Below are 15,186 nucleotides of genomic sequence, written 5' to 3' on the forward strand. Positions count from 1 at the left end.
CAGATGTTTCAATGAAGGGCCTGATGTTCCAGTCCTGAACTCCAGTTGAGGGGGTGGAAGATGCCTGTGCGTGGATTTTTTTAACGTGTGGTGACCGTTGCACATCAGCCACCACACAGACTTGACAGAGCTAGGCCTTTATCCCTTGGCAAGCGTTAACCAGGATGACTGGAGGCCTGCTCTGCTGCACAGACCAAATGTGCACATATCGCAGTGTGGGCTGGCCCGTGCTGCCCCTGGGCCCTCGGCTCTTCTGGGCCCCGTACCCTCATTTGCCTCACCTTCGCCCACGATGTTCCAGGGCCCGGCGCTCCAGCTCTATTTATAGCCCCGATCTGCAGTGGTGCTCTCAGTGCAGAGGAAGTTATTTAGTGAACAAAGCAATGAAGAGACGTAGTAAAATCATCACGAAGGAACCGTGTGAACATGACCCTTTTACTATAGGTGTACCTGCAGACCAGGCATCATGTGGACACATACACAGGCACACACACTTCCAACATCTTCAGCATGTGTACTGTAGATTTGTTTCATAAGGAAAGCAATTGATTAAAAACCACTTTACTCAATTTTAGCAATGACAATTCAAAATATAAAGACAGAGACAGCAATTTAAAAAGGTTCTATGTTTTTCTTAATTAAAAAAAAACCTACAGCAAAAGTTGAACCCTGAAACAAATCTGTACCATCAAAATACAGTAAAAAATACATCAATGCTAACAGCATGTTTCAGAAACTTGCACAAAATGTAGTACTGAGAGGAGCAAATCCCAGTTAGTGTACCTAAGCAGGGACTACAGAGATAATAAACCTCGGAAACAAATTTTTACAACTGAACTTTTTCCCTGTAATGCCTTAAAATAGTTTAAAAAACATCAAGTGACAAGTGAACAGTGACTTACTGCAGGACGGACCAGTCACATATTGCTCATTGACTTCGACCCCCTCCTCCCCCGCAAATAAAAGATTAGAATGCACAGCCAGTTAGTGTCAGACAGCTCAGGTTTTACAGATATTTGTCAAACCCAAGAGATAGAGCTGAGCATTATGGATTTTTTTTTCCGGACTTGTCGCTCGAGGAGGAGTTCAGTCACTCAGGTAAATGTACAATGAACAACGGCATGGTTTTTAAAAAAAAAAGGAAACTGGAAGAATCCAGTGCCCTTGGACCCAGCAACAATAACGGGAGCACCAACATTAGGTCGGTCGGACTACAGCCAAGTTCAAATTGTCGTACAGGAATGCAGTACGCTAATTTTTTTGCGAGCTTGCAGTGTAGCCCAGCTCCCATTCAGGAGAGGGTCCCGCAAACACACGCAGTGTTCTGAATGCAATTGAACGATTTATGGGACTGGTCATCGGGCCCCCCAACAAGAAAGTCACTAAAGCTCATTTTTCTGCAACTAGACCAGACATTTTTAAGAACATCTGCCCCAGCACTGCAAAAACATTGATCGGAAAATGTAAACTAGTTAAAAGTTAGTGAAATTGTGCAGTTTACCGTGTTAGTTATATTTGTGGATTAGTACAGATCCAGGAGACGTTTAGTAAGATGAGAATGTCACTCGACCATAAAATATTAATGCTGTATTTTAATAAAAACACAAAGCCCCGCTTTAATATCAATGTTGATGGCATTAAATTCCAGGTTAGTGTCCATGTGAAGTTGACCAGTCAACTTAGAGTTATTAACTGTTCGAAATAAGAGAACAGTTTTGTTGTCCTATCCCAAGAATCATTCCTCACCTTCCAGATAGAAACAGAAATTATGTTCTGAAATACTAGTCAAACCCTTCTGACCCTCCCCCTTTAGCACCTGTACAGTACAGGAGTTGAGACTCTAAGGTCCCACATTTCAACAGGTATCACTGCTACAAATGCCAGGTCCATTAGTGCGTTATTTTGCTTAATTTTTGTTGTACTCGGTAGGCTTGTCCCCAGACTCGCTCAATAGGCATGTGCGGACCAATGCCTCGGTCACTGCATAAGGGTCACAATTAGCAGAAGGGCGGCGGTCTTCGAAGTAGCCTTTCTTGTCCTGGCCAACAGAGCGAGGGATCCGAATGCTGGCTCCTCTGTTGGCAACACCAGCAGAGAACTCATTGATATTTGAGGTTTCATGGTAGCCCGTCAAACGTCTAGCATTGTCCAACCCTCCTTTAGGATCGTAAGCACGAATGTGGTACTGATGCCTCTTGCCCAGCTTTTCAATTGATTCTTCAATGTACCTAAGAGAAGAATAGTTTTACTATTTTGTACTGAACCGACGATTCCTTTCTGCAGTCCCTTCTTTTTCATCCCCCTCTCCCCTGCAGCGCTACTGCCCCGCTATCAAAGGGGAGTGTTAGTACATTATATCAATTATCCTACAGCCCTCTCAACAATGTTGTCTCATTTGCCCAGTTATGGAGTAAATCACAAGTAGCTCAGATACAATAGCCCACATTCCAGGATATTGGTCTCTTAAATGTTCTTCCCTTTCATTAATTCCAGTGAGTATATAAAGACTTGCATTTATATAGCGCCTTTCATGACACTGGGTATCTCAAAGCTCTTTACAGCCAATGAAGTACTTTTTGAAGTGTAGTCAAATGTGGGCAACGAAACAGCCAACTTGCACACAAGCAAGCTCCCACAAACAGCAATATGATAACCCAATAACCTGTTTTTATGTTGATTGAGGGATAAATATTGGCCAGGACACTGGGGATAACTCCCTTGCTCTTCTTTGAAATAGTGCCATGGAATCTTCTGTCCAGTTGAGAGCAGACAGGGCCTCGGTTTAACGTCTCATCTAAAAGACAGCATCGCCGACAGTGCGGCACTCCCTCAGCACTGCACTGGAATGTCAGTCTAGATTTATATGCTCAAGTCCCTGGAGTGGGACTTGAACCCACAATCTTCTAACTCAGTGGTGAGTGTGCAACGCACTGAGCCACAACTGACACTCAGTACAGAACGATCAAATGTGCCAGAAGACTTCTCAATTTGAACAGGAGATACTCACTTCAAGCCTCCTTCTTCCCTCATGGCTTTGGTGCTAAAGTTGGCGTGGCACCCAGCACCATTCCAGTTACCGGGTATGGGCTTCGGATCAAAGCTGGCAATGATACCAAAGTCCTCACACACCCGGTGCAGAATAAATCTGGAAATCCACAAGTGGTCACCCATGCTGATGCCTTCACAAGGTCCAACTTGATACTCCCACTGTAAAGTTGGAATATATGTGATCAGTTCAAAAGGGAAAAAAGTGCACAAGGGTGATTACATTAGAACATTTTGTAAAGTGTAAAGTCCGCGGCCCCCGGCCTGCGAGCACCATCGGAGCAGGCCGGGGAGCGGAAGGAGCAGCGTACCACTTCAGGGAGCAACACGTGCTGGAGCAGGAGAGCAACAGCAGCGAAGAGGGCAACTGGATTGGATGTCACCAAGATCGAGGTCGCTGATTGGAGCGTGGGCAGGTACAGCAGGAGCAGCAAGGTAGCGGTGAGAGACCGTAGAGGGACGTGATCGGGGCCCGGGAGAGGCGGGAGTTCCGGGCCCAGAAGAGGCGGGAGTCCAGGGGCAGCACGGGCCAGTCCACACTGCGATATGTGTGCGCACTAGGTCCTTGCAGCAGAGCTGGTCTCCAGTTCGGTTAATCCCCGCCACTGGACCAAGACTTAGCTCTGTCAAGCCCATGTGGTGGCTGGTGTGCAACAGTCACCATACATTAAAAAAATCCAAGCCACAGGCATCTTCCACCCGACAAGATTTAGTTCGGGATCCGGAATATTAGGTCCTTTATTGAACCTTTTGGGCGTGGAAGCAAGTCATCCTCGACTCGAGGGACTGCCTATGATGATGTCTCAACTAGATCTCCTGTTTATGGGGGAAACTCTGCACTGCCCTGATTTTTCAATACTAACTGGCCAGGTATTTACCCAAAAATTAGTAGCGCAGATCGGATACAGAATAAATGAAACTTGTCTTGTTATTGTCTGATTACCCTCTTTAAAAAAAAAAGAAACACAGGATGGTAGGAAGGATTGACCTGCTGACTCACCTCAAGTTATCCACACATTGATTTTCAGCTGGATCTTGATTTAGGTGGCCAGAGTGGAAATAGGCAGTGGCCTCACCAATATGTAAATTCAGGGTCAGATCATACAGTGAAGACCTTGATGCCATTCTGTCTACCACTGTTGTTACTGCCAGTTACATAGGAAACAGCAAAAGGAGCGTGCAACAAACCAAGCACCCCACCCACACGTCCCTCCAACCATCTGCCCAACCTGTGACACAGACTGTAGGTCCCACATTGGACTCAGTCACCTGAGAACTCATTTTTAGTGTCATCCTCAACTCCGAGGGACAACTTAAGAAGGAGGAGGAACAGGAGCAGGCCATTTGACCCCTCAAGCCTGTTCCACCATTCAATGAGTTCATGGCTGAGCTGTACCTGAACTTCAGATCCCTGGATATCTTACTCATCATCATCATCATCATTAGGCAGTCCCTCAGAATCGAGGAAGACTTGCTTCCACTCTTAAAAATGAGTCCTTAGGTGGCTGAACAGTCCAATAAGAAAGCCAGTGTCTGTCACAGGTGCGACAGAGAGTCGTTGAGGGAAGGGAGGATGGGACTGGTTTGCCGCACGCTCTTTCCGCTGCCTGTGCTTGGTTTCTGCATGCTCTCGGCGACGAGACTCGAGGTGCTCAGCGCCCTCCCGGATGCACTTCCTCCACTTAGGGCGGTCTTTGGCCAGGGACTCCCAGGTGTCAGTGGGGATGTTGCACTTTATCAGGGAGGCTTTGAGGGTGTCCTTGAAACATTTCCTCTGCCCACCTTTGGCTCATTTGCCGTGAAGGAGTTCAGAGTAGAGTGCTTGCTTTGGGAGTCACGTGTCTGGCATGTGGACAATGTGGCCTGCCCAGCAGAGCTGGTCAGTGCTTCAATGCTGGGGATGTTGGCCTTATTTAACAAAAGTCCAATTCTCTCAATCTTGAATTTTCCTCAACATTTTCACAAAGGTTGGGCAGTATAGTTTCAGAGGTGGTCATTCAGTGCCATTGTGGGGCATCCTTAATTGCAGCAAGGGGCAGCGAGCAGGTCCGACATATTTTACTGCAGTTGGCTATTTTGAGCCTTAAAAAGGCCTAATATTTGATCTCCCTGCTGTTATAGATGCTGAAAAATGTCCCGCCACAATAAACCATGCTCACATCCCCAGACATCCACCCCTCCTTTAGAGTCCTTTCACCCCCCCCACTCCAGGGTGCTGATGCACAACTGCCCATCAATCTCAACCATCCTGCTGGAGTTCCCTCCCTCCCTATAACCAAGGAGCTTGATGAATGAATCTGTAATCTACCAGTGCTAATGACCATAAAGACTGAGCAGACCTTCCATGGACTGCATCAGGCACCTTGTCCACCCAGTGAAGATTGCTCCCAGAATATTCGAGGACAGAAACAGTCCATTTATCCTGTCAAGGGTGCACTGATAATTTTCTCCAGAGGCCAAACCCAACCCCAAGAACCCCATGTCACTTAACATTCTACTTTTTTCAAGCCAAACAACTTTCTAAATCATAGAATCATACGGCACAAAATGAGGCCATGCAACCCATCGTGTCTTTCGGAGAGCAGCCCAGAAGGTCCCACTCCTTCCCCATATCCCAGCAATATTCTCTTTCAACTATTTATACAACTCCCTTTCAAAGGCAGCGATTGAGTCTGCCTCCACCACCCCACAGGCCGTGCGTTCCTAATCCTCACCACTCGCTGAGTAAAAAAGATTTTCCCTCATGTCGCTTTTGGTTCTTTTGCCTATCACCTTAAATCTGTGCTCCCTGGTTATTGAGCCTTCGGAAAGAGTTTCTCTATCTAAACCAGTCATGATTTTGAACACCTCAATCAAATCTCCTCTTAGCCTTCTCTGCTCTTAACAACTCCAGCTTCTCCAGTCTGTCAATGCAACTGTCATCCCTGGACCCATTCTAATAAATCTCTCCTGTACCCTCTCCAAAGCCTTCATGTTCTTCCTAAAGTGTGGTGCCCAGAATTGGATACAACACTCCATCTGGGGCCAAACTAGTGTTTATATAGGTTTAGCGTAACTTCCTGGCTTCAGTACTCTATGCCTCAATCTGTAATGCCCAGCATCCCATGTTTTGTTGACCTGTGCACCAACACCTAGTCTTGCACACCCTTTAAAACAGTACCAGTTAGTTGTAGTCTCTCCTCATTCTTCCTACTAAAATGCACCACTTCATGCATGTTGAATTTCAGCTGCCAAGTGTCTGCCCATTCCACCAGCCTGTCCATGTCCACTTGAAGTTGATTACTATCTTCCTCAATGTCTACATTAGAAACATAGAAAATAGGTGCAGGAGTCAGCCATTCGGGCCTGCACCACCATTCAATAAGATCATGGCTGATCATTCCTTCAGTACCCCTTTCCTGCTTTCTCTCCATACCCCTTGATCCCTTTAGCCATAAGGGCCAGATCCTTTTCCTACTCTTCTAAAACCAGTCCTAGTACTGAATTTCACAGTACACCTCCCTCCAGCCATTCACCACAACGGTTTTCTATCCCTTAACCAGCTTGGTATCCATGCTGCTACTCTGCCGCTTTTTATCCCCTGGGCTTCAATCTTGCCAACGAGCCGATTATGTGGTACTTTATGGAACACCAGTTGAAAGTCCATATACCCCATCAACAATCACACTGCCCTCAGCCACCCTCTTACCTCAAAAAGCTCAAATCCAGTTAGTCAAACACGATTTCCTCTTAACAAATCCATGCTGGCTCTTTTATGCTTGTCGAAGTGGCTGTTAATTTTTTCCCACATTAGATCACAGAACCATAGAATTAATGTTTGCAAAAGTTCCCCACCACAGACATGAAATTGACTGGCCTGCAATTGCCAGGTTCATGTTTTTGAACAAGGGTGTAAATTGCAATCCTCCAGCACCACGCCTGTATCCAAGGAGGTGGCCCATCTTAAAATTTGCAGACTGCGATTTAACAAGCGTTTACGACAATTCAAAACTCCAACCCCCCTCTGAGCATTTCTTCCCATCTCCTTCAATTCTTTAAAGTGCGATGACCAAACACCCTCCCCAGATCGTAGCTCTTTACCTGAGCAGCCATAACTTCAGCATTGGTTCCACTGATGTCAATCCCAGCGTACAGACATGCCCGGTAGTGAGCCTCCACAATATCGCGACCGTAAGCTTTGTCTGCACCAACTCCACAGTAATAGGGCCCTAGAACAAAATAATCATTCCATCAGGTACTCATTTCACCAGAAAAATAGTAACAGAAATAAAGCAGCAGAATTCAGTTCCGTTCACCCTACACCAAAACATCTTTGGATATCATCTTTTGCACAATTTAACATTCAAAGATATTTCTCTGGTCTGCTGCAAGCAGCAGAGATGGATCTGCATTGGCTTCCAAGTATTCTCCAACACAGAATAGCTACTTCTTGCTTTAAACTTTAGCAGTGGCTCAGTGCGTAGCACACTTGCCTCAGGGTCAGAAGATTGTGGGTTCAAGTCCCACTCCAGGGACTTGAGCACATAAATCTAGACTGACACTCCAGTGCAGTGCTGAGGGAGTGTTGCACTGTCAGAGGTGCCGTCTTTCTGATGAGATGTTAAACCAAGGCCCCGTCTTGCTCTCAGGTGGACGTAAAAGATCCCATGGCACTATTTGAAAGAAGAGCAGGGGAGTTCTCCCCGGTGTCCTGGTCTATATTTATCCCTCAATCGACATAACAAAAAACAGATTATCTGGTCATTATCTCATTGCTGTTTGATAGAGTTTGCTGTGCGCAGATTGACTGCTGCATTTCCCACATTACAACAGTGACTACACTCAAAGTACTTCATTGGCTGCAAAGCACTTTAAGATTTCCGGTTGTCGTGAAAGGCGCTATATAAATGAAAGTCTTTCAGTTACTGGGTGAAGTTACCATTTATTCCTTCTGCCTTTTTAAAAAACCTGATCTTTGCTTCTCCCTACTCAGGAGTCGATTCAAAGACCTAAAATATCTTGCAGGTCGCACTTTTAGTTCATTTCAGGTCTTATTGCCACCAGTAGCATTCTTACTGAAGATCTGAAGGGAAACGTGGAGGGAATACTGTACCTTGTGGTCCAGGAAAGCCATTGGAGGGCCAGCCAAAGGGATGTCCATCAGTTCCCAACAAAGTGTATTCCTGCTCCATTCCAAACCATGGATATTCATTTGCAACCATGGACATGATTTTCTGGCACGAGTTTCTAAGATTAGATTCTGTAGAAACAAAAAAAAGTTTGTAACATCTCAGTTATCCACCAGTTTCCACCTCACCTACAGGAATCTACTAATTCTATAGATACACATTTGGACAAACTGCATGTACATTAGTTTAAAAAAATTATCTCCATGACCCAAATGGCATTAATTCTAGCCCACTCAATGTGGACAATCAATTACACACACCACTGCTGTAATGTATTTGCTTCACAGTTCCTTTGCTTAAGAATTCATAGCAACACATTGCTATTAAGAACTAGTTGGTTTATTAGCAAAGGTTTAACAATCACACTACACATCCACCAGGCTCACAACCACCTGCCTCATCATGGATCCCCCAAACCCAACTGGCTGGGGTTTTATTGAGTCTTGTGAACATCACGTGACTGGCTAAGCCCCTCCCAACTCAACAACTCTTTTGGGAGAAACGCTAAACATTAAATCGTGCCCCCCGATCTGGGGGACACCAAACATTTTCAAGGCCCTTTTTTGTGTGTTTTTTTTTGTTAATTTTGTATTTGTGTGTGTTTTTTTGGGCACTAAAATCAATTTTTTTTTTCCCCCAAGTGCCCCCTATCAAAGCAGAGGGGCCTCCCAACTCAACAAACCCGTGAGCATACTCATCAGGTGCATATATTGCACCTAGCCTAGCCACCCTTGATAGGTCGGATGTTATGGTGTACTCCATTTTTCTTGTAGTTTTAGAAACACGAGAGTTTGACTTGCAAAATTAGATAAAAGCAAGCTTCCCAATTGGTGATGTTGGATATCATTTTGACAGATTAGTTCAAAATGTCAGTCAGGGTAATGCATCAGGTTTGCATATGGAGTGTTCACAACCAAGGAGCTAGGTTCAAATTCATCACGGAATGACATGAACAAGGCATCCCTCTTTGTAGGATGCAATGGTTTTATGGGAATTAATTGGGGCAGTGTAAAAGTGGGTCTGTGCCAACAGCACGATATCATCCTGGTTTAGCACAAAGAAGCATCTTCACACAAATATGAGAGAGCGGAGAGAGGGATGTCTTGAAGGAAATTGAAAAAAAATCAGTGCTGCAGGAAGAGTTTGGAATTAGGGCACCGCGGAGGAGCCGCGCACTCTGCCTCCGAGAGGGCACCGCGGAGGAGCCGCGCACTCCGCCTCCGAGAGGGCACCGCGGAGGAGCCGCGCACTCCGCCTCCGAGAGGGCACCGCGGAGGAGCCACGCACTCCGCCTCCGAGAGGGCACCGCGGAGGAGCCGCGCACTCCGCCTCCGAGAGGGCACCGCGGAGGAGCCGCGCACTCCGCCTCCGAGAGGGCACCGCGGAGGAGCCGCGCAGGGAGTACTAATTCTGATGAGGAAGGTGCCCCATTCCCAACATTCCACCTGGAGGACAGCACATTACAATTGACACAGCTTGGGTCAGAAAGTTCCTACAAGGCCTTGGAGTGGGTGCAGAGGAGATTTAGCAGAATGGTATCACAGTTCAGGGAATTAATTTATGTGAAGAGACGAGAGAAGCTGGGATGGGCAGGGGAGTGGTCACCTAGACTGCACCTCCTGAAAAGGTGGTGGAAGCAGATTCAATCGTAACTTTCAGAAGGAACATGAATATATACTTAATAGGAAAATGTTGTAGTGCTACAGGGAAGTAGTGGGAATTATCAAAACATATAAGGTTATGAGGGGGCATGACAAGGTGGTTGCAGAGGATGATTCCACTGATGGGGAGACTGGAACTAGAGGGCATGATCTTAGAATAAGAGGCTGCCCATTTAAAACTGAGATGAGGAGGAATTTCTTCTCAGAGGGCTGTAAATCTGTGGAATTCACTGCCTCAGAGAGCTGTTGAAGCTGGGACATTGAATAAATTTAAGACAGAAATAGAGTGTTTCTTAACTGATAAGGGGATAAGGGGTTATGGGGAGCGGGCAGGGAAGTGGACCTGAGTCCATGATCAAATCAGCCATGATCTTATTAAATGGCAGAGCAGGCTCAAGGGGCCGTATGGCCTACTCCTGATGTCCTTATGGGCTAGCTCTTTCAAAGAGTCAGCAGAGGCACAATGGGCCAAAATGGCAGCCTCCTGAGCTGTATGATTCTATGAATGTCTCTCTTCTCCCCACAGTGTTACCTCAGGTGCACAGTCTGTACCTGCTGGCTTCCTGTTGTACTTCAGGACCTCACAGAGGACAAGCTTGTTTGGATCCTTGCGGAAAGGATCGCGGAACATGGCAGATGGGATCAGGTACATGTCGCTGTTAGAGCCCTCTGACTGGTACGTACTTGAGCCATCGAAGTTCCATTCTGGGAGCTCTGCAAATGGACAAAGCTTCACGGTAAATCAAACTAAAACTTGAAAAGCAGCAGAGTGAAGAAAAGCCCTCCCCAACTCAAAGCAAGGGATCACCCAAGCAGCAAAGCTATTTTATGAAGAGCGACTGTCACTGTGCCAGTAAGTCATGTGGACAAATCCAGGGCCAGCACAAGCAGCACTATTGTGCCTTTGAAGCAGACTTATATTCCAAGGAATTAGGAAATTGCCATAATAAGTTATTCTCCCCCCGCAGTATCATTACTCATGCATCTTACTTGTAAACCTCATGCATGCAAAGCAATTAAAGATCTCCACATCAGTGAACTTTTGAGGCAGGCTATTGCCTTGAGCCAAGTCTCCAAAGCAACAGCTCCAACAATCCTGCTGCCCACAGTGTAACATCAAGGCATGCTCAGCCATGTTTGCTGCAGTAGGAATGTCACAATTCAATTTTAGTAAAATGATGCTGCAAGAAAGATAATTGAAAAAGCCACACCTAGCACTAAGAGCGCATTCCCATCATAGAAATAGACCGAAGCAACTGATGAAACATGTCACCATGGCAACAGCAGCAGTTATATGCACAGGAGAGGATTGTCTCAGGGACGACATTGCAGTGTGCAGAGCAGCCAGAACAAAATCTGTGTCCTGGACGAGGTGATTGTACTGCACAGTTTGTTATTAAGGCTGCCGAGCTTCACTTATTTTGGCTTAAAGACTTAACTTCAATGTAGCTGACATTTAAAAATATACACACACAACTCCATGTGTTCAAATGAGTTTATACTTGACCCCTCAAAATATTTCCCTGATTAGAGGAACAATTCCATACTAAGTCGTGCATGCGCCCACAACAGCCAGATAGCAAAGTGTTTCTTGTGGATATAAATGGTTCCTGTTCTTGATCACTTATCCAGTAACTTGTTATATCAGGGGAGGAGAGGCCTGGCTGTGGCGCTGCCCCATGTCGTTACAAATGTGAAGTGGACCACTTCGGTGAGGAGTGAAAATTGGCACAAAAAAAGTACAGGAAGAGAAAAGCGGAAGGGGATTAATATAAGTTAGTTTTTTTTTCAAAAAAAGACTCAAATCTCTGGGCAAATTGAACATAGAGCATGAAAGAGGATATATATTCATGGCTTGTGTTAAAAGTTAATTTTTATTACATTGGCTTCCAGAATTTTGACCGATTTGGGGGCTCACATTGCAGGATTTCCTGACTTAGACTGACACTCAGGGGTAGGGCTGAGGGAGCACCACACCGGCGGAGGGGTAGTCTTTCGGATGAGGCTTCAAACCGAGGCCCCGTCTGCTCTCAGCTGGATGTAAAAGATCCCACGACACTATTTCGAAGAGGAGCAGGGGGAGTTATACCCTGTGTCCTGGGGCCAATATTTATCCCTCAAAAATCAACATAACAAAAAAAAACAGATTATCTGCTCATTATCACATTGCTGTTTGTGGGAGCTTGCTGTGTGCAAGTTGGCTGCCGGGTTTCCCAACATTACAACGGTGATTACATTGCAAAAATACTTCATTGGCTGTATAAAGTGCGCGGAGACGACCAGTGGTCGTGAAAAGGCGCTATAGAAATGAAAGTCTTTTTTATAATTAGGCCCCCCCCCCCACCATGAGGACCATGTCCATGACAGATTTCTGGAGATTGCATTCCGATTATTATGATTACAATTATATATTATGATTCTGATTAGTTATATTCAAGAGGGAGTTAGATATGGCCCTTACGGCTAAGGGGATCAAGGGGTATGGAGAGAAAGCAGGAAAGGGGTACTGAGGGAATGATCAGCCATGATCTTATTGAATGGTGGTGCAGGATCGAAGGGCTGAATGACCTATTCCTGCACCTATTTTCTATGTTTCTATATATTATATATTATGATTATACAGTATGATGATTATATTATGATTCTGATTATATATCAATATTTAATCAGAATCATAATATATTATATGATTCTGATTCTATACTATTCTGCTGTGAAATGTTGGAAGCAGTGACGAGGAGTACAGGGAGAGAGTAGAGCGGGAGGGAGAACACTAACCAGTGATAGTCTTGGGCACAGTGTCCAGGGTGCGGGTCTTGCAGCGGACCGCCTCCCCTGTGCCGTCTATCCAGATGTACATGGCCTGCACCTTGCCATCTTGGGGCAGCTCCATGTAATTCTTCTTGACGATCTTGCTGAGGTTGGCGCTGGCTGACGTGGCCATCTTGTAGGTCTGGGCAGAGGGAGGTGGAGGAGAGAGAGAGAGAGAGAAAAACAAGCCAGAAATGGTCGGCGTTACAGCGGCTCGCTACAGGGCACTCTTGTGTAGACACAGACACAGGTCTACCAACTCCAGCACAACCTCTGCCACAGAGGCGTGGGCTTTTAGTAACAGTACACACAGATCAATGCTGGGCTTCTTAAATACAATGGTTTAATTCAACAAGACTTTTTTTTTTAAATAAAAAAAAATTCATTTTGGGCTCCAATGCATTTCTCCCAAGCTGTTTGCGATTTGTCACAGGGGCGTTTGTTTAGTTTTTTTTGCAACAAATGCAGGGTTTTTTGTAGCTATTGCAACAAATGAAGGTTTTTTTTGTTGCTATTACAACAATTGCAAGGGTTTTTTGTTGCTGTTGCAACAAATGCAAGGTCTTTTGTTGCTATTACAACAAATGCAAAGGTTTGCATTGCTATTACAACAAATGCAGGCGTTTCGATCCCCCCCCATTTTGCTAAAAGGATATATTACGAGCACTTACAGATGACCAGGAGGAGGTGGGAGGCAAGAGTGCAAGGAGAGGCCTGCTTCTGCACCATGCAATCCAGCCTAGAGCATGCAAACTCCGCGCCCCAGCCCGCACCGACCGCATCCCGAGCCCAGGACATGCACAGCCCCTGCGCACCCCCTTTTCAACAAACCCACCCCCACCCCACACATGCACAGACCAGCCTCCACCCCAGTTGGATCCAAAACTTAACACCCAGAGGGACATGCACACCGATTGCTGCTACTGCTGCAAAAATACTGAAATCAGCCCTTTGCCATGCAAATCAGCCCTTCTGCCCACCTCCACCCAATCGGTCCTCAAAGAATTGCTCAAGGTCCCCACTAAAGTCTGGACGTTAAACCTACATGTTGATTCCGCCAAATCGTCGGCGTGATATTGCCGCATTTTTTTACCAGAAACAGGAAACAGCGAGAGATCCGCATCCTCCGCCAAATACAGACTATAAAAACAAAATGCCCAATTATTACAGACAACACCAAAGTTTGACCAAAGGATTAAAAAGTTAATTAAAAAGTGCTGCCCAGGTCTGAGAAGCAGCCACAAAAGGCACACACACACACACACAAACCCTTGAAGCTGCAAACTCTTCCAGAAAAAAAAGCAGCCACAAAAAACAAAAAGCTGAAACACAACTGACAAGTGAGAGCTGGAGGAATGAATGAATGAATGCACCGAAAGCCAAGCTCCACCTTGTAGGGCGCTGCTCTGTACCTTTACAAATTCCTCAGTCGAGCTGTGTTGGGAGGTTTTTTTGTTTCACTCTTCTAGCTTTTTCTGTCAAGCAAGGTTTTCATTCAGCTGCCCTTTGTGAAGGGAGGGGGGGTTCGGGGCTTGACATTTATAATGTGCAGCCTGCCTGCCTTCAGGACTCTCATTGGTGCCAGGAAAACGTGATATCGACATGTCCAGGTGATGAAAAACTCATGCATTGCTTTCATTGGACGCAGGAGCCTTGAGGACATTTCCACTCCTCCTTCTCTCTCTCTCTCTCCCTCCTCTCTCCACCTCCTTACTTGCTTTAAGACCGCTGTAAAACAAGGCATTGCACAAGATGCAGAAATAAAAATTATGTTCATCAGCATCTGGGCAAAGGCGAGTGTGCTGGGCTCCGGGGAGGGGAGTGGAGGGAAGGGAAGGGGAGGGGGGCATCATGAAATCCGGAGATTTCCCCTTCAACATCATACCGAGCCTTCTCATGCTGAATTGTAATCCAATCTGCTCTGCACTGTAATCATGGAAACAGACTTAAGCCAAGCTTAAATCAATGTTAAATCAATTACTAGGAATGACTTCAGTTTCTGGCACTAATTCTTAATGAAGTTGGACCAAACTGTTGAGTGTAATTCACAAGCAACATTTAAATTGATAATTTAATATATATATATTTTGCATTGCAATACGCCGCAATGAACTGAATCATGATTCCCTTAGTATCTGATCCCATAAAATATTACAGTTGTAGCTGACAAGCTCTCGAGTCTCACTCAGCAATGTGACAGATTGCCTGACGTCAGACACATTCAAAACCACTTGCCTGAGATCACAGCTTCAGCACAGACTGAGGATTGTAAGTAAGACCTTCTAGTCGATAGAACTTGGCTCATTGACAGCACTGTGGCCTCTATGAATCAGAAGGTCGTGGGTTCCAGCACATAATTCAGGCTGACGCTCCAATGCAGCGCTGAGGGAGTTCCACACTGTCGTTCGTATGAGACGTTAAACCTTGAGGCCTCGTCTGCCCCCTCGGGTGGATGTATAAGATCTCGCGGGTGCTACTCAAAGAAGAGCAGGGGAGTTCTC

The 15,186-nt window shown here is 45.7% G+C and overlaps 1 protein-coding gene across 3 annotated transcripts; it reads right to left on the bottom strand.

The window, feature by feature from the left end:
- Window positions 1–421: 421 nt before the first annotated feature.
- On the bottom strand, window positions 422–14,205 carry LOC139268788 (glutamine synthetase, mitochondrial). Of its 3 annotated transcripts, XM_070887487.1 has the most exons (8): window positions 14,098–14,193; window positions 13,731–13,825; window positions 12,653–12,827; window positions 10,427–10,588; window positions 8,138–8,284; window positions 7,126–7,253; window positions 3,008–3,207; window positions 422–2,228 (listed from the first exon to the last, which is right to left on the bottom strand). In XM_070887487.1, the coding sequence occupies exons 2-8, from the start codon at window positions 13,806–13,808 to the stop codon at window positions 1,907–1,909; spliced, it is 1,212 nt and encodes a 403-aa protein (XP_070743588.1). In that variant the 5' UTR covers window positions 13,809–13,825; window positions 14,098–14,193; the 3' UTR covers window positions 422–1,906. The 3 variants fall into 3 exon arrangements, with proteins under 3 accessions (XP_070743588.1, XP_070743589.1, XP_070743590.1); XM_070887488.1 differs by lacking the exon at window positions 13,731–13,825 and having other exon boundaries at window positions 14,098–14,205; XM_070887489.1 differs by lacking the exon at window positions 13,731–13,825 and having other exon boundaries at window positions 14,076–14,196.
- Window positions 14,206–15,186: the final 981 nt, after the last annotated feature.

This window comes from Pristiophorus japonicus, chromosome 8 (genome assembly GCF_044704955.1).
Source record: "Pristiophorus japonicus isolate sPriJap1 chromosome 8, sPriJap1.hap1, whole genome shotgun sequence".
Classification (NCBI taxonomy): Eukaryota; Metazoa; Chordata; class Chondrichthyes; family Pristiophoridae; genus Pristiophorus; species Pristiophorus japonicus.